The sequence below is a fragment of the Rousettus aegyptiacus genome, unplaced genomic scaffold (genome assembly GCF_014176215.1).
Source record: "Rousettus aegyptiacus isolate mRouAeg1 unplaced genomic scaffold, mRouAeg1.p scaffold_m13_p_13, whole genome shotgun sequence".
NCBI classification, from domain to species: Eukaryota; Metazoa; Chordata; class Mammalia; order Chiroptera; family Pteropodidae; genus Rousettus; species Rousettus aegyptiacus.
This window is the reverse complement of record NW_023416288.1, coordinates 15,846,770-15,870,783: the sequence shown is the minus strand read 5'-3', so window position 1 is coordinate 15,870,783 and position 24,014 is coordinate 15,846,770. Positions and strand designations below refer to the sequence as shown.

Sequence of the window (24,014 nt, the reverse complement as noted above, 5' to 3'; positions counted from 1 at the left end):
ACAAATTTGGGAGATACAACATCAGATTTTATTTTAACTGCAGACAGGTAAAAAATATTTAATCACTAGCTAACATAAAGAACATTGTGATTTCGTTGGGAAGGGGAGAGTGGGGAATACACACACATGCAGCTCTCCGTAAATTGATTTGACCATGAAAATTTTTTAATTAAAAAAATTATTTTTCATTAATGTATGTTTGATGGACCACAGTCTTAGAAATGTCTTTTCAGGTTTACAGAAGAGGTAAAAGACATAGCAATAGAAACAATACCTCCGATAAGGGGCTAGTCTCCAAAATATATAAAGCACTCATAAAACTCAACAACAAAAAATAAACAATTCAATTAATAAATGGGCAGAGGACCTGGACAGACACTTATCCCTAGAAGACATACCGGATGGTCAACAAATATATGAAAAGATGTTCATTTTCGCTAGCTATAAGAGAAATGCAAATCAAAACCACAATACCATTGCACATCCATTAAAATGGCTATTATCAATAAGAAAAAAATTTAAGTGCTGGAGAGGATGTGGAGAAAAAGGAACCCTTGCACACTTCTGGAGGGGATATAAATTGGTATGGCCACTATGGAAACCAGTGTGGAGGCTTCTCAAAAAATAAAAAATAGAAGCATCATATGACCCATCAATCCTTCTAAGTATCTACCTGAAAATTTTGAAAACACTTATTTGTAACGATATATGCACCCTGATGTTCACTGCAGCATTATTCACAGTAGCCAAAGCATGGAAACAACCTAAGTGTCAACTGACAAATAAATTGGATAAAGAAGTGGTGTATATATATAATATATATACAGTGGTGTGTGTGTGTGTGTGTGTGTGTGTGTGTGTGTGTATAATGGAATACTATTCAGCCATAAAAAGAATGAAATATTGCCATATTGCCATTTACGACAACATGGATGAATCATGAGACTATCATACTAAGCAAAATAAGGTAGATGGAAAAGAACAAGAACCATATGATTTCACTCACATGTGGGATATAAAACAGAAAGCAACAAACAATCAAACAAAACAAACAAACTCATAGACACAGACAAAAACATAGTGGTTGCCAGAGGGGAAGGGGGCCGGAGGGGGATGAAGAGGGTCAAAGAGTCAATTACATGGTGATGAAAGAAGACTGGACTTCGGGTGGTGAACACACAATGCAATATACAAATGATGTATTAAAGAATTGTGCATATGATGTTATTAACCGATGCTACCCCCAAAATTTAATTTTTAAAAAGACAGCTCTGAAAACCTCAGTAAAAAAAGAAAGTGTCTAAAAGGCACAGTATTCATCCAACTAGTTGGGGAGAATTGTCTGGCTCCTCCTAAAAATAATACAGAGACAAAAAAGTTTCACTTCCAATATTTCTGTAGTCTTTCTTGGTCTTTTACCTCTCTAAATATACCAAGCATGATATTTTTATGAGCAAAACAAATTATACACTTGTGTTTCTCAACAAAATAATGTACAGCTATAAAGAAGACAAAACAGTAGATCTCATTCTTTCTTTCCCCTTTATTCTGGCATCACGCCAGTGAAACACATCACTTACTACCGGCATTGACAGTGACTGTCAGTGAGCTGGGAGTGTGATGGGACAGCTTGCAGAGAGCGAGTGGGAGAGTGAAGTCTACCGAACACCTTGTTTCTTGTCACATGTCAAAAAAGGTTTTGAGTTTTGTTTTTGTTTTTTAACGCCTTTCCTGATTTCCAGAAATGTTATCTTTGGCAATGAAAAGGAAAGTTGGCAGATACTAGAATGCTTTACTGCCTTCAATGTATGTTTGTACTTTCCATTTATAGATAACTCTTTCGAGCCAATGAGTACTGTGCTATGTGTACTTTGCATTCACTTAGTTATTAAAAGACAATCTCGAATCTGCATCAAAACTCTACTTATTGGAGGGAGATCAAAAAGCTCATTAATATCTATTCCCACTGGTAAAGTGCTGAAGAGTAAAATGTATTTATCTATAATTTTCATATTTAAAAGATCACCGATTACAATAACAACCAGAATTACTTGAATACTCTTCATATTGTTATTTAAAAGATATAAAAGAAGTCATATGATCTTATAAGATGATTTCAAGAGGAATTATTTTTAAAGCTACGAACTCAACAGAAATGTTAAAATATTGGTCAATTTGATGCACAAGTTGAGCTAATATTACAAGTACAAATCAATGTTCTCATATTAAAAAGGGGGTAATGAGACCTGTATTATCTATTTAACAGGGTTATAAGGATAAATAAAATAAGAGCTATGAAATTACTTCATGAACTATAAAGGGCTGCTATTATTATTATTAGAAATCACAGAGGTTTGAATCAATTTCATTTCCTAAAAGCAATTTAATGTCAAGTACTTCAGATAAGATGTTTCAATAATTCAACTACTAGAAAGCTTTCAAATGTTGAATTCGATATTCAGAAATAAAAATGCTTTCAGGCACTGGAGTCTAGAACAACTTCTACATTTTTTACTAGGCAAAATGGTCATCCTTTGTTTCAACATCGTACAGCCCAGATGCCCATATGCAAAGCAGATCACAGACATGTTACTCACAAAGAAGGTAAAATAAGTCATTCTTAAAATTTAAGATGTGACTAAGTTTGCCGTCATAGCCACAGCTAACAAAATATGGGGCGTTCCTATTTTTATTGAAGTAAAAGATGCTACAAATGCACTTAATTTGTGAATTTGCTAAGCAATCCACAACCTACCATTACCTAAAGTCATTCATTTAACAATCTACCATACCTTTTTTTGAAGATTACATGTGTATTCCTTAATTTATGAATATTCCTAGTTGCGTATTTTTCCTCTTGAGATTTTAAAGACTGGTCAAATGAACTTGGATATCAAATCTAATTTCATAAAAACAGCCACATAAATCTTAGAAAACGAGGTATATGTTGTTTTCTTATAAACTAATTTCACTGTTTTTACGGAGCATCAAACCTCTGAAGACTTAAAAATCAATATGCCATTTTTCATTTAGATTTCTGCATTACCTGACAAGGTAAAAATAATTCCTGCAGCAAGATCTACCCCTACGAGACTACAAACATTGACACTGGTCGGAAGTAGTGTTCATTCTAGTGGTACTCAAGGGTTTGCTCATTTCTTTATTAAAGTATACACTGAAGTATAATTATATTTTTCATTCCGACTGATTTTACTTGTGGTTCACAAAATTTTCTTGCCTCACAGATCTCTCCTACTGAAACATTTGGCAGAAGCATCCAGTTGTTGTTTAAGAAGAGAAAATGCACAATATCAGTAGATTCTTGGTGGGTTAACAAAGTGCTCTGCCTCTTAAAAAATTAACATAAAGTATAATTTTATTCTCAAAGGATGACACTAGTGTTATGAGTCTATCTTAAATTTTTTTTATCACAAGAATTATTCTCTTTCATTTAATTATCTGTAGTCCCTTTACCAGGGAATCTAAACTGAATGGAACTGTGATAGAGATATTTTAAAATCTGAACTACGAACCACAGAAAGATTCAGGTTTGTAGATAGTTATTTTTAAAATCTTACCTTGCTCAGTAACTTTACTTTAAAATAGACAAATGACAATTCCCATAAGATATACAAGACAATGATTTAAAAATCAGGTCATTATAAAAAATTCATTAGCCTCCTGGGCATTTTTTGTATAATACAATAATTGATATTCAAAATAGTGACTGTAAGACTATAAGGAAAGCTTATTTTGAGTAAAGTTGAAGGAACCATGTTACATTGATTTACCACTGTATACTTAGCCACAAACAGTGCTGGGTTTATATAGTAGGCATTCAGTAAAAATCTGTTGAATAAACTATTGAATAATATTCCATATTATATCCTTGTTAAAGAAAGCAAGAAAGTATGTTAAATACTTTAGGGGAAAAAATCACATTAAAAATAAGTAATATTTTGAACACTTAAACCCAAACCTAAAGGGTTAATAATAAACATGGCTTTTACATGAACTGTCTATAAGCCTGGCACTGTCCTTAAATGATTTATAAGTATTAAATATTTAATCCTTTAAACAGTTTTGTGAGGTGCCCACTATTACTATCATCATTCTCATTTTCAAATGAGTAAATTGAGGCCCAGAGAATTTCAGGAACTCACCAGAAGACACAAGATTTGTGAAGATCAGAGGCAGGATTCAAACTCAGGCATTTTGGCTCCAGAATCTGTACCCTAACCATCCTAGGATATTTTACTATATCTTGTTTTTTCATGCAAGTATATTTTTTTCTATGTGAAAAGTTTTCTCTTTCAGATTTTAATGTTTTTTACTTAGCGCTTCTGTTACAGCACCACCTGCTCTGGAATTATGTTCTGTTTATTTGCAACTCATGGAAAAGGTGAGATTTGAACAGAAGACTCCTCCCACAGGAAGGCATTAAGAGCATTCTTCAGCTGTGGCCCTGCACTGCTCAGTCCTATGAGGGACATCATTGAAGCTAATTTGGCCTTCATCTGCCCACAAGTCTTCTCGATGCTTTAATTTATCCCAGGAATATAATTAGAGAGGTGGGTTCTTCCTAATTCATAAATTTCTGAGGCTCCATTTCAACTTACATTTCCAACCTAGCTTCCTATAGGTCTGCTGTCAGAAATGTTTATTATATTGTTTCTTGCCATTTCCTCAGGACATAAGTTCTAGTTCCAGTGATGAGGACTAAATGGTAGCTAGTATTCTAGATCCCGCCTTCCTGACAAGGATCTTACTGTTCAGCTGACCCAGAAGAGCAGAAGTTACTTTGGCCTGGACATGAGGTTAGCATGTCTACCTTTCACCTGTTTGGGGAACTCAGACTATGTACATGCTATATAAATAAAGTATCAATACTCTAATGAGTACTACCCAAGAGCTCTGGAGATGTTGGTAATATAATACTGCATTAACAATCATTTAATGTATCATTTACTAAATATCAGGCACAATATTAACTGACTTTCCATCTCTGGGTGAAAGTACATACATTTTTAGGATAAGGGTTCAAACTAGATAATCCCTAAAGTTCTTTCAAAAATAAGAGAAAATCTAGAACATAAAATTCCGAAAATATCAATATAATGAGTTTTCCTTTTCTCTTATACAATTATAACTGATGTATTTCATTTCCCGTCATAGATGTGTTGTCTTTATTCTGAAAAACAAAAACAAAATTCCTTTCCTAACGATATGACTCTCTCGACAACTGGATGATGACTTCAATGATAACATATTCTGCTTCCAATTCTTTGAGAAAATGCTTACATATCATATTTATTTTGTATTGTTCTTGTAATGTTAGTATTAGTGATTTTGATTAGACACTCCCAATTGATTTTAAGGAAGTCGAGAGCTTACTGGCAACTTTTCAAAAACCATCATAACCATTTAATCCTAAAAATTTCCAACTTTCCTTATGCCTCTCTTTATACCTCTGTTGTCGCCCACTGCTCCCCATTCTATGACTTCCAGGTTGTTTAAGCACATTTTCCACATCCAATATTAGCTGGTCATTATTTCACACAACAGATTTCTTTAGCTGACAACACTACTCCAAAACTGGAATCAACACTTAAATCTGCATTTTATATCAGTATTCTTCCAGAATAAAAATTAGAATGTCAAATAACTTGGCAGATATTTAATAGAGATGCTCCATTTTTAAAGTTTGAATTTTTGCAAAAAGTTTTATTACAGGTCTGCAAGCTTGATTATGCATATCAAGCTTATTTTTATAGTATGTGATAAAATAAACATAGATTGTTTTTTAAATATATATCTAAAATTCCTAAAACAGCACAGATCATTAGTTCTCATTTTTCATTTGTTAATTTTCCAGTACTTTTTCTCTTTCAATAAATGAAAAGAGAAAAGTCCTAGCTCCTTATGTTTATCTGTTAACAATGAAAGAAATCATTCAAGGGGAAAAGAAAATTTTAAAATATTACCATAAATATGCACTATTTCAAAAGGAAACCCACATATAAGGCGTGACCAAAAAACTGGGAGAAAAAAAGAGGAAAGCAAACTAATATTGAACTGACAGCATTAATAAGAGAAAATAAAGGATCAAAATCACAAAATTTTCAAGTATGTCTAAGTTCAGAATTTATGGCATATCACAGATTTCCCATAGTAGCCGGTCAGTTTTGCTTGCTTCCAGTAAAAATTTTAGAAAACATGTGCTTTAGACTACAATGACTCCCTGTCGTCCAAGATTCTAGTATAAATCAGGCACACTGACGTATGGATCAGCAGAGTCTGGTTTGAGCTGCATTTTAAAATGTGACCTCTTGGAAGGTAAAGAGCAGAGGATAGAGGAAGATCCATAAACAGGGGATGTTAGTAAATTGCTAAACTCTAAGCAGCCTTTTACACTTGCTTACAGGTCACCAAAACTCATGATTGAGGGTAATCGTTGTTGTCTTGAATAGCATCTAAGTGTTATGTAATTCTGTTTCACTACAGTGCTATTCTCGCTAACGTCACCTATATTTCTTCCACTCTGGTTATCACTGCCAGCACTTAAGGTTCCAGTCATTCCATATGCAGATTTTTTCTAAGGATATATTGATATAGTTCAATTCACATCTGGCATCACTTATTTGGACTTGCTACTGACAATTTTGCCCTCATATTGTCTGAGAAAAAATTTTTTTTGCATATTGAAATCCCTTTGCCCAGGTTTCCATCAACAGTGAGAAATAAGACGATCGACCCTATTTGCAGCAGTCCATTATGCATTTTAAGATGTCTCGTTACCTCACATGCATGATTTGGCTGAAAATGAACAAACACTGTTTTGAATTTCCTCATTTCCATGGAGTTTGAAACTGCCATTCTTAGCAATCAACCCCTATCCACATTGCTTCAATATGTTTAATGGTGACTGCATAGAGATTTCTCTTGCAGAGAAATCTGCAACAGAGAGTAGCATATGCATATTAGTTACAGTTCATGTATTTCCTTCTTAATCCCATTTACAGCTTTTAAAAAATCCATATAGATGAGTTTTTTAGAGAATTTTTAGGGCGGTGAAACTTTTCTGTATGACATTATAATGGCAAATAAATTCCATGTCATTATAACTTATTAAAACCCATAGAATGCATGACGGCAAGAGTGAACCCTAATGTAAACCATGAACTTTGAGTGGTATTAACATGTCAATTTAAGTTCATCAATTTTAACAAATGTACCCCTGTGGTTGGGAATGCTGATAATGGAGGGAGCTATGTGTGTGGGGGCAGGGAATATATGGGCATTGCCTGTAGTTTCTGCTAAATTTTACTAAGAACCTAAAATTGCTCTTAAAAATAAGTCCATTTAAAAGAAGAAACAAATATTATATATAGTATGTTAACATACCTGGGAAAAGTTACATTGTGAAAACATGAAACAATATAATTAAATATAATCATCCCTCTTGAATGCAAGAAAACTTTTGAGGGGATGAGTGAGATATTAAACAGGATTTAAATTATAAACCTAAGTGATGATTTCATGATCAGAGAGAAGGCAATTTCCTTTTCAAAAGTTATTTACCACATCGTTAAAATAATGAGTCAGGGGAAATAACTTTGCCTAGTTCACATGTCAATCAAAATTATTTTTAACATGCAATCTTGCTAATCGGATCTGTACATTTTGATTTGGAGTTTTAATGAAGTCTTGAAACATTAGGGAAAAAAAAAACCCAGCCCTTTCTTTGGTTAATATTGTAACATAAATTATTCAAAAAATATTTTTCAGTTTTCAGATCGAGGTAAAAGCAACTTCTTGAACTCTGCATTAAAATGTTTATGCATTAAACTGTTCAAAAGGCCCTTTTAAAAGTAGTGATACCTCGATGAACAATAAAGATATTTTTATTAATAGAAAATATATTATAAAACAAAGATAAAGGAAAATAGAATCCTACAGGTCATAATAAATGGACTAAAGTATATCTAACCTTGAATTTAAAACTATGGCTTCAATGATCAATTTTATACGGTAATGATAACAAAATAGTTAAAGTTCTATACTTTGAAGACTAATAGGCTTTTATTCATAGACTTTATATTTATCAAACTGACACTCTTCTCTTCATATGAAGACAGTAGATTTCCTTCTGTTTTCTACTATTCCCTACATGAATTCTGAGAGTCAAATTTCAAACAAACCCTGCACTCACCATTCCCTCTGCAGAGTTACATCTCTGGTGTGTTCTGCAAATTAACCTAAAATGTGATTTACAATAATTTCCTTTCTCAAATCAAGACAAAGAACAGCCTGGAGGAGGTAACTATCAACATTAGGAAGGTAATGTTTTAGACCTCTGGTGGGAAAGAAACCTGTGTAATTTTACTTGATTAAAACCATTGAGCTATTGAACTCGGTTCCTGCATTAGGAAATTCAGTGAAATAAGCCAAGACCTTACATGCTTATATTAGAGAGTTGTCACTGTCTCTTTTTTTGAGGGGGAAATTTAACCCAGCTATTTTTCCATATAGCAAGGCCATGACCCTTAAAAATAGCAAAAGAATGCCTGGGAAATGTGGATGACACCATCGTCATCTTGCGAGAATTATAGAAAGCCATAATTCTACAGATTCATCTATTTTGTTCTAATGTCATTTACATGGGAAAAATACCTTTAAGTTTTCATACTATCATACAGTAAATGAAAATTAATTCTCGGGTAAATTTATTTATGCATTTACTTGTTATACTTTGATAATTTTCTTTTAATGTGATCTAAATGCATATCACAAAAGCACTCATCTATTTTAACTTCTAGAAACTAGGATAAAAAATTAGATTCTAGGAAGAGATTGTATAGCACTGATTCCAGATTCAACGGACTGATTTTTATCCACCAACGACTATCTGGTTATTAGAAAATAGGAAATGTACGACAAAAAAGCCAGCACTGAAAAGGATCTTAGAAAGTACCAGTTTAATGCTCTTATTTTTCAGTGGAGGAGCCTAATGCTTAGAAGGGATAAACGACTTCCAGAAAGTCACAAGTGAGTTACAGACAGAGTCAAGTCTCCTAATTCAATGCTCGACACACTTTGTTCTCAACAACAGTACAATTAGACAATTGTTTAAGGTCTTCAGAGTAGGAATTTCAAATCTCATACATCTTTTGTGCATGTTTACATTCACATGGTGATATTTATTTCTGCGGCCTGGGTTACAAACATAGTAAATACCAACAAAGTATGTAGAAGCCTATGTGTAAGATCTTCAAAGCAATCCTGAGGCTCCAACACTATCCAAAGTCATTTAATTCCAGCTACACTCTTGACTGTGCCCGGCCAGGACAACGCTGATGAAGAGAAAAGTAATTTGTAAACTTCTGGTTTGCCAAAGTAAATCAAGCATAAACTAGTAAATACAGGTGGGTACTAGTTTTTACATTAATATTGATTTTAGTTATGCATATTTTTTGTTCATTCAACCAATATTTACCGAGCACCTACTATGTGCTAAGCATGTTTGTAGATATAGCACAGACAAGAGCTAAGAAGTTAGGCCAAGCCTCTGTCCTCACAGAACTTATAAGGAGCGAAATCAAAAAATAAACAGATAAACAAATAAACAAAATAATTTCAATGCACTATAGGTACTAATGAAGAAGTTAAACTGGATGACAGTCATGGGAAGGTTCTATTTTTGGGAAGGTGTCTTCTCTGAATGGGTGACATACGATCTATGATCTGTATGATGGAAAAGTGGCAGCCACAGTGAGAAGCAGGAGGAGGAGTATTCCGGGCAAAGGGAAAGGCTAAGTGGCCCAGATATGGGAACAAGTTTGGGTTTGGTTGTACCACAGTAGGCAAGAAGGTAGTGAAAACATAGGCTGGATAGAAACTTGAAATATTTTTTTCTCAAAGATAATGTAAAGAGAATTTCCTTTTTGAAAATGAGTCTGAATACCTCTATATAACTTTATTATTTTATTATATACAGGCAGGACAGACCTCTTCATTAGGAAAGCCACAGTGACTCTAAATCATGTAGAATTTACTTATTCAAAATGTGTATAAGAATAAGGCTTGGGTAAATGCCTAAATATGACTTTACTTAAAAGATAAACAAAATAGTTACAGCATTTTGGCCACCTGGAATTCAGAACTGCATTTCATTTAAACCTGAATGGGTCTACAAATACATTATTGTCTGGTTTACCTTGCCCAGCAGGTAAAATCTCCAAAGTACTAAGGTTAAATTCACTCATTACTCTTGAATTAGTAATTCAAATCATAAAATGTACTTTAAATTATGTGATGCACTTTTTGGTATTAGTGCAGTTTATTTTTATAGCATGGGTGTCATATTTATTATATATAGAAAACTGCATATATATGTAATAAACAATAATTTACTATAAATTAGGCAGCTCTGTAAGGTAATATATCTATGTGTATAAATAAAAAGACCCTGGGCTATCTGAGATTGAAAAATATGGATCAAACACCTGAATTAAAGGCAAGATCCTAAGCTTCTCTGAATCTCATGTTTCTCTCAAAAATATAGGTTATTATACCTTACTAGGTTGAAGAGACGATAAAACAAAAATATCTAAGTGTTTGCACAGCATAAACTCAATAAATTTTACTGTTTTTCCCTTTCTTCCCAATACATTTTTCTAATAAAGGTAGTAACATTAACAATATGGGAACAATGATCACACAGATTTCATTCATCTCTTTTAATTAAAATTTTATGATATTTTCACATAAAAGAAGGCGGTAGAACAAAGAACCTGATTCTACAGCTCTTCATATATCAAACTCTAAATTAAGACCTAGTGTTTCTAATTGTTCTGCTGCCTGGAATCACTCCATTTTGACTGTCTAGTTTCTTCACAGCTTCTACTGTGTTTCTTTCGTCTCAGACACAAACATGGGCCCAAGTGCAGTAAATCACAGTTAACTGCATGCCTTCAATTAAAAGTCAAAAGTAATGCACGGTTAATTGGGGGAAATTGTCAGTTGGTGAATGAGTCCCGCTCATTACATGTCGTGCACAGGATGTACGCCAAGTGTGTGTTCCAGGCAAGATGATTCAGTCCCTGACAGTGCACAGTACAACCTTTGTACAGAGCAATCTGGTCTGAAGAATAGGCTTTCAAACACTCAACACTGCAACTGTAGCATATACAGCTTTCTCTGCAAGTGTTCAATACAAGACAGTGCATAATAGTGACTAATTAGAAAGCACTTGAATTTTAATTGATAAGAGATTGAATAAAGAGACTAAGCTTTGGACATTAAGGGAAAAATCTAAGCTATTTCAAATGATTTTTTTCATATTTGATAATGAGAAAATGTTTAGAACATATTCTTATGTGAAAATGGCTTACAAGACAGTGTTTCTTCTATTCTTGATTTATGATAGGTAGAAGAAGCAAAAAAGAGAGAGAGGAGAAAGGTACTGGGAAAATATATAACTCATTTCTGAGTTGTTCATACTTTCTAAATTTTCTAAAAAACTTTCTATGTTGTTTAAAATTACATTTAAATTTATTTCCTAATCTCATATTACAAATTGTCAGTTTTAAAGATACATAACAATCTTTTAAGATGAACTTAACTGTTAATAATATCATAAAATTAAAAAAATAATCCCCAGTAAACACTTATATACAATTCTATTATACCATTGGTTATATAGAAAAAAATCACCTTTATAAAAATGAATTTTAAAATATACCAAAAAACATGTTCTAAAAAATTGAATGTTTAATATAATAATTTATTCCAACATATACTTTATAGTATATTAACACACCAGAAGAAAATCACTTAAAATACTTATTAATTTACTGACACTGACAAAATGCATATATGTTCACAGTAAATCCAATAACCTTGAATTTGAAGAACTTCAAATCTTCTCTTCTCCCACTGCTCTCTCATTGTTTTCTACTCTAAAATAGAAAGACTTTACATTTATCAACCTAGTATTGTTCTGATGCTAAAATCTACACACACACACACACACACACACACACACACACACACATTCTTTCATCATTTTCCAAACTAGATGAGAATGACAAAGTGTTGCAAAGTATAAATGCTCACTTTTGTTATATTTCAAATTTAGAAGAAAACTATACCTAACACCCAACCTAGTAGATTCATTTCAAAGGTACTGGACAGTCCACTAACCTCAAAATAAGAAATAAACATTTCCTGCTTTTTTTATTTATGGAAGGGGGAAGGGAGTGGAGTAGGAAACGATAATCATATTTCAGCAAAAGCCCATATCTCAACCTCAGGCGTCTTTATGTCCCAAGGGTAATATTTCCATTCCGCTCTTAATGGAACAAATTTCTAATCAGAATATGTATTCAAAAATAATTGAGGCAATGCAATATCCACACATCATGCTGCCATCAGCATTCCCTGGTGCTGGAATCAACTTAGCACACTCTCTGGTGTGACAGAGAGCCAGGGCAATGCTGAAATGTCAGAATTGATGAAGGGAGGGGAGGAAGCAAGGACAATACAACCACTTTGCTCCTCTTTGGGTGCTCAAGACAGTGTCTGGAGGAAAGCTTCTAAAGTGGAAGAGGCCAACCTTAAAACTTTTTAAGAAAGGGATGAAAAAATGGATCCGGACCAAGACTTCAACTTTTAAATTGAAATCAGCATCTACTTTTATAAAATTACTGAGAATTCTTGTCACTTCCAAAAAAGGTTAACACTGCCCCTAGATTTTTAAATTATTTAAACCTTAGGGCAACATATGCTATTGAATATACTCTGTGATGCCCTGGAAAAGTCCAGAGGCTTGAATTCATGTTCTTTTAAGTTTGACAGTATGTTGATAATTGTCGAAGCTGGGTGTTGGGTAATAGAAGTTCATTATGCTGGTCTACTTTTGAAAGTGTTGGATGTTTTCATAAAAAAGTAAAAAAAAAAAAAAGATTTCTTTCAATATATTTATTTCACGCTCAAAATTGTACTGACTTTTCCTCGGAAAATATATGAGATGTGATTTATGCTTATGATTAGTTAAAACTCTAAAACAAGCAGTCTGATTTTAAAAAAAATTCACCAAGCATGATGTTGATTATAAAAAAAAAAAAAAATTCCTTCATTTCTGAAAAATTTTTACCAAGATCTATAATGACAGAAGAAGTGCACCTAAACAAATGCAGTGCCACCATCTGCCTGGCATTCTCACAGTGTGACAAAATAGACTGGTAATTAACTGCTTTCCTACCGAAATCTGCCAGCTTTAACTCCCCCGTGTCACTGATCAGAAGGTTCTGTGGTTTCAGGTCTCTGTGCAAAATATAACGCTGGTGGATGTAAGACAGCCCTCGCAGCAACTGAAATAAAAACAACTGAAAAAATAGGGAGACAAAAGTTAAAATCTGAACACAGATAAATGCCAGTTTTTACATACAGTCTGCCAAGTACTTGTATTCAGTGAAAATGGGTAACCATCACTAAATTTCTTACCAAGTTATTTAATCAGAATGTTCGTAAAGGTATGGGAATCCCTCCGTCATTAATAATAAATCTGAAAATTTCTAACCCATTCTGTCAACCCAGAGTAATGCCTCCTCAGTCAGAGATCTACCATCCAATCGGTGTTCTATAAATTAAGTGCAATGTAAAGAATTAATTCTTTATAATATTTGATTTCCTCAGGCCTAAATTGATGCTTGAGACAGAGAAAAAATATGTATCCATAACATTATAAAAAGTAGAATTTTTTAAACAAATTTATGTAAATGTGTACATATTTAAGTCCATAGAAATGGCATGAACATAGTACCCAAGGATCTGCCCATTAACATTCTTTAAGGAATGAAAAGATAAGATGATTTCAAATAATTAAAACCAAAAAAGTCACAGGGTCTAATTAATACTATGCTGTAATTATACTGCTTCTGCACAAACGGCCATTGAGATTAGGCTGTTGCCTAAAGACAGACATGTACCTTCACTAATTACAGAGCAGAGCTATCCTAAAGGGAAAGGAAACACAGAAAACAGAGAAATCAAGAATTTGAGAGTAATACTTTTGTGAAAAACCATTTTAAGAAGTGACTGATGGCCTTCTCTGTTTAGTTTCATATTGGATCATATCAAATGTTTCTATTCTGATAGCAAAAAAAAAAAAAAATGTGATTTCCTAGGCTTTCCAATATTTTGTTTATGAAAAAGGGAACATTTTTAAATGATTTACATGCCAAAATAATCCTAATTGGCATTATTTTTAAATATGAATCGCCTAAAACAAAAATAAAAACAAATGTTTTAAGTGTCATTAGTGTTCTAGTCTATATTGTCAGCTAGTAACAAAACGTAATTTCAGGGAAAATTTACATGAGTTAGTTGTCACTAAGGAGTTCAGACTATTTGAATGGAAAAGATTGGCAACTCCCTGAGGGTCCTGGAAGCTAGCATTTGTGGAACATTTTCCAACTAACTAGGGACTATAAAAGTCAGATGAATTGTTTACAGGGGTAGATACCTTAAAATAACAGTCAGATTAATTCATTTCAAAATTTTGGCATATAATAACAGACTGTGGAGCAGTAAAGGCCTAGGATCATTATTTCCAGAATCTAAGTATCAAAAAGTAAAAGTCTGCTTGGTGTTAGCCTAGATTAAATTACTGGTTAGAGAACTGAGAACTGCAGGAAGCAAACATTTCTCTAAGACTCCTCCTCTCAATCCTTACTGTGTAGCAGATGGAAAGACAACACCATCACCAGCAGTTTTCAACCTCATTCCTTCTAATAGCCCCTGTATCCTGAAGCCTAATGCTTGCTTATAAGTTTGATGAAAATCGATATTCCTTCAGTTTAGAAGGGATAAAGAATGAACGAATAAGACCACTTTGTGTTTCCAAAGCCTTAAAAAAAAAAAAAAAAAAATACCCAAAGGCAGACAATGTAACAAATTTGATTAGTGAGCATACAAAGCAATATACAGATATATTATAGAATGGTGCCCCTGAAACTTACATAATTAATTACATAATTATTAACCAATGTACCCCCAATAAATTTAATTAAATGAAAACAAATAAATAAACTGATTTTACAAAGAAATAGGCATCTTGTGAGGTGCCTACTGATCTCTGGGTGTAGCAGGGACTTCTCAGAATACGACTGTCTATCTAAGCCTGGCAATGCATTTTAGTTTAACAAATAGACACCAAATGCCATCACTATTCTATACATTGTAGAATATGATCTCATTTAATTTCTGTCACGGTTTTAATGACAAGAGTACTGCTATCATCTCTGCAACACTGAGGAGGAAACTGAGCATAGTTCCTCCAAGTCACACAGCACAGCCAGGACTCAAACCCGGGCAGTTTAGCTCCAAAATCCATACTCTTAACCACCACACTATAGGAACGCAGGCCAGGAATCAACACAAGTAGGCAAAGTGCTGACAGAGAGGCTGCTTCACAGAATACAGTCTGAGCATTTACTACCAGGGCCTTCAGGGCCACTGAAGTGAGCTGATTCCAGCTGGAACTCAGACATCACCACTGCATTCCCTGACTCAAGCAATCTTACCACTCTCATACTGAGCATACTGCTCTTCAACTCTTTACCTTTGTTCTTGACTCTCCTTGACAGAAAAGCCCTCTCTCCCTTTTGTCTGCTAATCTCCACGTATATCTTAGTTATCTCATTATCTCAAGAATCATTCCTTCCTGGAGCCTTCCCTGACCACCTCCCAAGGCTTTCACTCCCTCTATAGGTCTATAGGAGATGCTCCTGCTCTGGGTGCCTCTGCACATGTCTATGGCAGTGTGGCATTATCCTACCTGCAACAGACTGTGCCTTAACCATGTCCCTGACCTGGGTATGCAGTCAATACGCCCATACCAGTAATGTGATTACTGAACTGAATTTAGAGATATCGGATGAAGCAAATACAAAAATAACAGATAGAAAACAATGGAATGGGATTCTCTGGAAGCTAAGGGTACAAGTGGGTAGATCAAACAGTCCCAAAAGGCTCCTCTTTTCATACCTTTACTAATTAATGAGAATATATAATCTTCATGCTAATACAGAATCTATCCAAATAGTGTATGATATTAAAGGAGATTAGAAAAATCAGTGTAATCTCCAATTATAACTGTATACATGACAAACTAAGCACCAAACATGATAAATAGAGACCCAAACATGGAGTTACTAAACAGATCTTTAGATCTTTGAGCAATGCACAAAGTCAAGTAAGAATGAATCTCCATAGAGTGAATTCACTCAGGATTTATGAAGTGCCAACAGTGTCCCAGCTGGTGTTATGCAAAAGGGATGCAAACAATAATAGGATAGGATGTAGTCCCTGGACTTGAGGAACTCATAGCCCTCTGGGTAATGGGAGACACATATACAGATAATTAGGACTTACACAGGTCAGGACTGTAATGGCAACTCAAACTGAGTGTACTGAAGACAAAGAGGTGGGAGGATCTAACAACAAGATAAATGTAGGACTGAACCTCCCATTATACAAAAAGTAGCCTGTGGAAGGGGTGAGTCATAGAGAACTTGTCCCTCTGAAGACAGAATTCATCACATGTCAAATATTAAGAGGAAATTGAGTGGATCATTCACTAGATGTATGAGCTGAAATTTATCTGCCATATGACAAACCCTTTGCTATTCTTAGGAAAAATACTGAGGAAAACAAGCAAGTGGATCACTAGATAAATTAAAGAGAAACACTTAAATAATGAAACGACGGTATAAAAAATGTAAAACTACCAGTTTATCATCATACAAGTATTAGTGGCAAGAAGACAATAGCAGACTTCATTAAAAACATTGGAAAATTTGGTGTTTTAGAAATAACATTTTAATGTGCTTAACAGAATAATGTGCTTAATAGAAGGCTATAAGGAAGCAGTGACCATGCTGAGTTAAACAGAATGTCCTATGGAATTTTCTTTGGGAATGCCCTGAGAATTCAATTCTTGGGGACCTTTTGTTTAGAAAAGCAGGCAAGTACCTAACTTTCCTACGTAAATTTTTGAGAAAGCCACTTCACGTGGTTGTTGTACAAATCACCACACAAAAAGATAAACTTGATCTATATAAAAGCCTGTGACACTGTGACAACAAGAAGGACCACCAAAGAGGGGTCACATGCAGAGAAAGTAAAAATCATCTTTGATATGTGCTAATAAAACTTGGTAACCATCAGTGGGATCTCAGTCAGGTGCCAAAAAGAAAGGAAAGGGGACTAACACTAACTGAAAGCTTACTCTAGTTTAAAGGCCATCCCAAGTACTTTTACATATGTCATTTAATTCTTTCCATTTATAGTCCTGTGCTTTTTCTTTTCTATTAAACAAATGAGAAGACTAAAGCTCTCAATACACAAGACCTTACTGAAATTCATCCAACCATCAAACAGTGCTCATGAACTTTCCACTGAACCTCATTATCTTAAACGAGGATGATGCTTAATAAATGCATGGATGAATACAGTTGTACACTCAATATAATCAAAGTGCTTTTATTAAGTGAACCTAAGTTTGTAAAATTCTCAATTAGCATGTTCTGTAATGAGCATATGAGTTTTGAATTTCTGTTTTTGCTATTTAAAATCCTCTTAGAGATAAATAACATGGCAGAAGACAGCTTTGGTACCTAAGTTGATAAATTGACATATTTGAAACTCTTCCTGTCTATTTACTCTTTCCTAAGAATACCCTGTCACCTCAGAATATTCTACTCAACTTTATAAAAGGAGAGTCCTCCAAATTCTTTAGTATGATCACTTAAGATTTATATTCTATTTTGAATATGTTCGCTTTCTGCAATAAAAACTCCAATGGGAAAATGCCTTAAACAGCAAAGATATGATGAATAGGGACACTTTTGCCAGCAGCAGGTCTATCTATAGCCCAGTTGTCTGGCCAGCCCTGGCAGGAAGCAGCTCAAATCCTCAGTGCCATGGCACAGACTTAAATAGCCTTTAATACTTCACCTATTCCCTTCTGCAACTCCTGAGACTTTAAGTAGGTAAAAATATCAAGATAAGGTCTTTTATCAAAACTTTTCAGAGCTGGTAAAAATCACACATTATTAGACTCATTACTCAGAATTACTGGCACTTGCAGTGAGCAACAAGTTTTATATTCCTCACTCCTCCACCCCCACTTCAAATTCTAAAGATATTTGATCAAATGCTCTTTGTTCCAGAGTTTAGAATCGGTAGGCTCCCTGAATGGTTGGAAATGCACGCATTATTTAATATGTGTACTTCCACTTAAAATGAGACTAAGCACAGTGAACATCCTGCAGAGTTTCAAGACAAGGGCCAACTTCCTTTAAGGAATGTTCGGGGTCTCTTAGGGCTTACAGGAGGCTTATTAGAGCTGCTAGCAATGGGCTCTATGCCGTATTGCACACAGTCAACTCTTCAAAACAAGTTAGTTAAACTACTTTTCTGCCACCTGGGGACCAAGCTTAACATCTCTATATTTTAGGCTTCTCATTTTGAAAATGACTTAGATACCTTTAACAGTCATTCATGTTGAAATACTGTTGTCATTCCATAATTTTATGAATAATAGAAATGGAAGGAACGCTACAACTCAAACTGTAATAACTGCCTTTTGTTAAGTGCTCACTATGACAGACATTGTACTAAATATCTTAAATTCATTTAGATAATTTAGTCCTCCCAACACCTCTGCCAGACAGATATTATCCCTATTTCATAGATGAAGAAATAAAGATTCAGAGAACTAAATGAATTGGCCAAAGGGACACATAGCAAGTAAGAGGTAGTATTGGTAATTTGAACCTATCTTTGTCTGGCTCTGACACCTCAATTAAGAGTACTCTTCTGTACTATTTGATTTTTCAAAAAGTATGTGTACTATTTGATTAAAGTAGTTACACATTGTGTGAACCCAAGGCTAGAAAATGTGACAATGGCAAATGAAGCAAAGTTCTTCATGGGTAATAAATACTTCAAATAATATGTTCCATATTTACCACTATATTGTTTAAAAACCCATAGACTTCATAAACATTAAATTACCCAGACATGAAACTTTCTAGAAATAAAAAATAATTAGAAACTTTGAGACCCTAAAATATCTAATGAATGTCAAAATATTTTATAATAAGCATCAGATAATGGTTTTATTACGATAGTAGGTCTTCTTCAATTTTCAAAAGCCACAGAATAATTTATCATGATTCATTCCCTTTGCATTTTGAGTTTACAAATGCCTAATGCAAATATCAAGTTGTAATTTGTAATACAATGTACATAATTTACACCTACATAGTTTCTATTTTACAAAGCATTATTGCAATTCTGTGTTGAATTTTTTAAAAAAGAATACTTAAATGGTTATACAAAGATATAAAGGAGCTAGAAAAAAAATTCTAGACATTCAGCATTACTGTATAATTTATGCATCACTTTGGATATACTTGACAGGATTAAGTGTGGTACTGGGATGGTGTACACACAAATATTCATGACAGAGCATCATGCGTACTTTTTTTGCCATGTACTACAGACAGGTACAGCTCTTAGAAAATCTGAATATCTGGGGAAGTTTGTCTCGCCACTTTTTGCCTTTTGTGAGTTCTTCCATTCAACTTTCTACTTCAAGGTCCTAAGACACATCTCTAGATAATGTAACAACAATTTAATTTATATTCTCTATGCTATATGAATATTAATGTGCTATTGCTAAAAAGGGTAACTTGGATAGGAATAACTTGAGAAATGAGAATTTTTAAATACTTTAGGCAAACTCTTGGGGGAAAGCTCTTGCACACTTTCTGTGACCCTTGAGAACACCTGATACATTGGCCTCCCATTTTGCCCTCTCTTTCTGTGGATATCAAGCAAGATGTGGTTCCAGGAACAGAGCCACCCACAGTGAGCAGGCAGACTGAAGCCATGGGAACTGAAGCTGAGATAAGTACAAGGAGTCAAACAGGAATTTTAAGACAGATCTTCGTTTTGCCAAGTTCCTTGCAAAAAGCTCTAATACAGTAAGTAGGTTATTAGGCTTTGCATGCACAATGAAGAAAGTGGGGAGGGCTGAGGATGAGAACCTTCCCTTTAGTAAAGTTGGTCAGCAGCCTAAAATTAGTGTTAGGAACATTCTCCAGCTGAGTAGAAACAAGATGATCAAACTTAAGCTATCAGCATTAACAAGTTACCCAACATAATTTTCCCAGAGAAAAATTGAAATAGTTGTTTAAAGAAATTCTAATAATATAACCTTAAAACCTGTCATTGTCAAGTTTCTGTTAATCAATATAGTTCATAATTATATAACTGACCCGACTAATATGCACTTTTTAGAACTAAAAAGAAAAAGCGTGAAACACAAATTTTTACTCAACTTCATCTGTGAATGTATGCTACTCTCCCCCAACTACAGAGCCATTCATTTTTATACATGATGAAAAAGAACAGAGTTTAAAAATAGTTTTATTGCCTAAAATAATATCTCAGACACTAAATCAACATGAATTGTCTTCATATCAATTGAAAAAGTTAATGTATCTTTTTTTAAAAAAAGAGAGATGTAGACTGGATGGATTTTGAGTCTAAGATTTGGACATCACATGTGCTAGCTATACCAAAGAGAAAAATAAATTTTAAATGGAATGCAGGAAACATTTTGAATTTGGATACATAAGATCAACAAACCTCTCTCTATTTCCTTACAGAAAGGCCTCAAGTAATAGGAATGTTTATATTTTGATGAGGAAATATCTATGAGATGTACTGGCTGGTCACAAGAAGGCTCTATCTGCCTGAGACAATCAGAAAAATCCCTGGTAGTGTGTGCATTCTCTATTACTCAAGCTGATGTCCCTCCCAAGTTCTCATGCTTGTCTTAGAACATATGCCAACAAAGGGGTCAAAGGCAGGACCCATCTTAAATGGGAAAAAGGCAAAACGAATGACTTGAAGCTTAAAAGCTAGGAGAGTGTATTCCCGCTGGGTACTCCTCAAACTGGGTATTTCCATCTTACAATTAAAATGTCACATGGCATACTTTCAATGATTGTATTTCATCAATTTTTAGAGTGATTTTTTTCAATTTGGGTTTTAAAGCACCTTTAAGAAAGAGTCTGCTGTTTAATTAGCTGCCTTGGTCTGATCCAAATTGTTATAAGCAGATCAGCAGATGAGGCCAAGGATACAAAAGATATATTCTGAACAAGTAAATTGCAGGCCCCACATCTCAACCAAACCCTCTCTGAATGTCTGACACAAAATGAAGTGACATATGGAATTTCACTTCTTTTATCAGTACTCTTTCACTTTCTAGATATAGAAGATCATTTTGTTAAAACAAAAATAGGATCTAAAGGTTCACAAGAAACCTGGACAGGTATTGAGACTCAGCATCAAAATTTCAAAAGAATTTTTAATGAAGTCATGAAATAATCACATTTCCCAAAACACAGAATGAGGAAAGGCTCTATAATATTCATGGTAATACACAGTAGGAAATAATTATCAGCTAAATGAGAGCTTTAATTCAGAATATGGAGAAAATCAGGTGTTACCTGATTTTCTATCTGAACATTAGAAAGTCTCATTTAGGAATGAATTCTTGGTACCATCTGCATAAGACAACCTTAATTTGGCATAACATTATTCTGTCTAATATACACCTGGACTATGAAATAGCAACTTTTCAATCACAATAATCCTCATATCTTTTAACTATGAACATTGAAATAAAAAATAAAACTCAGCTTTATGCCAATAGGATTTCAGATACGTCAGAGAATAAGGAATTCAGAAATACTTTGGTTATTTCAGATTATTCTAAAAAACAAAAACTGACATATGAAAATAAAACTGACGTATTATCAAATTGTACACTTGAAACCTATAATTTTATTAACCAATGTCACCCTAATAAATTTTTAAAAAGACACTAGCTGTATTATCAACTTCTGCACTATGAAAAAATAGATGTTGCTAAAAGAAAAAAAAAGAAAAAAAGAAAAAAAGCAACTGTTTTTGTAAGAAATCATCCAGAAAAGTCATTAAGATAACATGAAAATGGAGGTACATTACATAAAAACACAGAAAAGTCCACTGTCGTCATGGTAATAAGATGCAAGCATGGACACTTCTGGATATCAGCTGGAGAGAGCATCAATTAATCTTTTTTTTTTCCCATGAATCTTAATTTTCAGTCTCTCATGTTTTATCAATTTTTAAAGAACACACAAATAACTAAAAGACAAAATTTTGATAATTATGGTCATTTTTTAAAACTCAATGATCAATCTGTATATCACTGAGAATTATAAAATGAAGAATTAATACAAGTTCTGCATTCTGCTCAACTATGATGGCCAAAAACCAAAAAAATTCAAAGTAAGTGGTTTGTAATAAGGTGGGGCGGGGAATGAACTACACTACCAAAAAAGAAAAATCTAATTGGTTTCCTACATACCAATTATCATGGTCTAGCAATTGGTTGCTATACCTTTAATCACAACAAATATTTATAACAAGGCCAGTGTCCTCAGGCTTTCTACCCAGGTTTTAAATTGCCCTCTCAGTAATTAACTGGTAAAATTACCCATTTGTCTAAAATTGATATTATGCTAAGAAACAAACCATTAGTTAATAGAGAATATTTATTTCGGAATGCCATTTTGAGAATAGACACATTTTATAGGCAATTAAAGTAGCAAAGTGATTCTAGAAATTTAGTTAACATTGACAAATTTTCCTTATAAATTAATGCCAGTGCTTACAAGGAATATACATCAAGAAATATAAAACTTTAACAGATGTTTTTCTGGGAATTTGTACAAAATTACCATAAAATATTCCACACTTTATTATGAAATTGCAAATTACATGTTGCTCCAGTTGTTTCCTTTTCCTTCTTCTTAATACATTGTCCTTGTAATGCCTGAAATTCTACCTGATTTGCACTTAAAAAGAAAAAAAAATCTCCTCAATTCTTAGGTGCATGACGCCCCCAAATATTTATAGTAAACTCTGGTATGTAAAATAGAAACAAAAATGTATATACTTTTAGAATCCAAGATAAATGTTTAAAATATTTTTATATACTGCCGTGTCAAAATAGCCAAAGTTAGAAGCAAAAGGATTTGATTGCTGTGCTTTCCTTCTGTTCACTTTATAATAAATGTTCAATATTTTTTATACTCCAATCGTTTAATGATCGATGAACTATTTAGCCAATACAGAGCTTCGGAGTTATTAAAAGAACATCCTCTTTTAAAGATAAAAGCTTATCTCACCTGGTTTTCATATCTCCTTAAATTTATAAAGAATTATTACAAGGTCTTATTCTAGCTCAACTATGGTTTTTTTTTTTTAAATTAACATCTAGACCAGAATTATGAACAGCTGTTAACTAAGTCAATATTATTCTTATGTTCTTCATTTTGCATTCATAGATTTAAGTGACAATAAATATCACCGCATGAAAAAAATATGGTAATACATCAAACAGAAATACCCATGGGATATCTGCCACTATGTTGTAGTCAGACTTCTTTGAGAATAATTTCACCTGCAGTGCAGATCCTAAATGTAACCCTGGAGGAGTGTATTGTCTCTAAGCAGACAAACGGTGAGGAAAGTCAGTGCATAATTAGGTGAGTGGCCTCCCATGGAAACCAACGTGTAATAAGGGCCGTCTGCTTCCATGCACTGCAATTCAGATGCCAAAACACAGGCATTAACAAGCTGCCTTCTATTTTTTAACTTCCCATACCCTCAGAGGAGGTGAAACTATTATCTTCAATAGGAAAATGATGATAAACCTACGTGACTGAGTGCATATAAAGTCACAAATAACAAGCTAATTACAGTAATTGACTGTATTAAGCACTCGGTGTAGAGAAAAGAACATTGGACAAAGAGTCAAAAAGCTCTTTTTAATTCCAATGATCCTGATCCTTATTTTATATAAAATGTGGTAGCTGAAA

The 24,014-nt window shown here is 33.8% G+C and overlaps 1 protein-coding gene across 3 annotated transcripts in view; it reads right to left on the bottom strand.

Annotated features, from left to right (window-relative positions):
- CDK14 (cyclin dependent kinase 14) overlaps positions 1 to 24,014 on the bottom strand; it is a 504,271-nt gene that overhangs the window by 232,140 nt on the left and 248,117 nt on the right. For all 3 annotated transcript variants that reach the window (XM_036230328.1, XM_036230330.1, XM_036230329.1), the window contains one exon: positions 13,265 to 13,388. In XM_036230328.1, the coding sequence (XP_036086221.1) occupies positions 13,265 to 13,388 (124 nt within the window). The remainder of the gene's footprint in view (positions 1 to 13,264; positions 13,389 to 24,014) is intronic.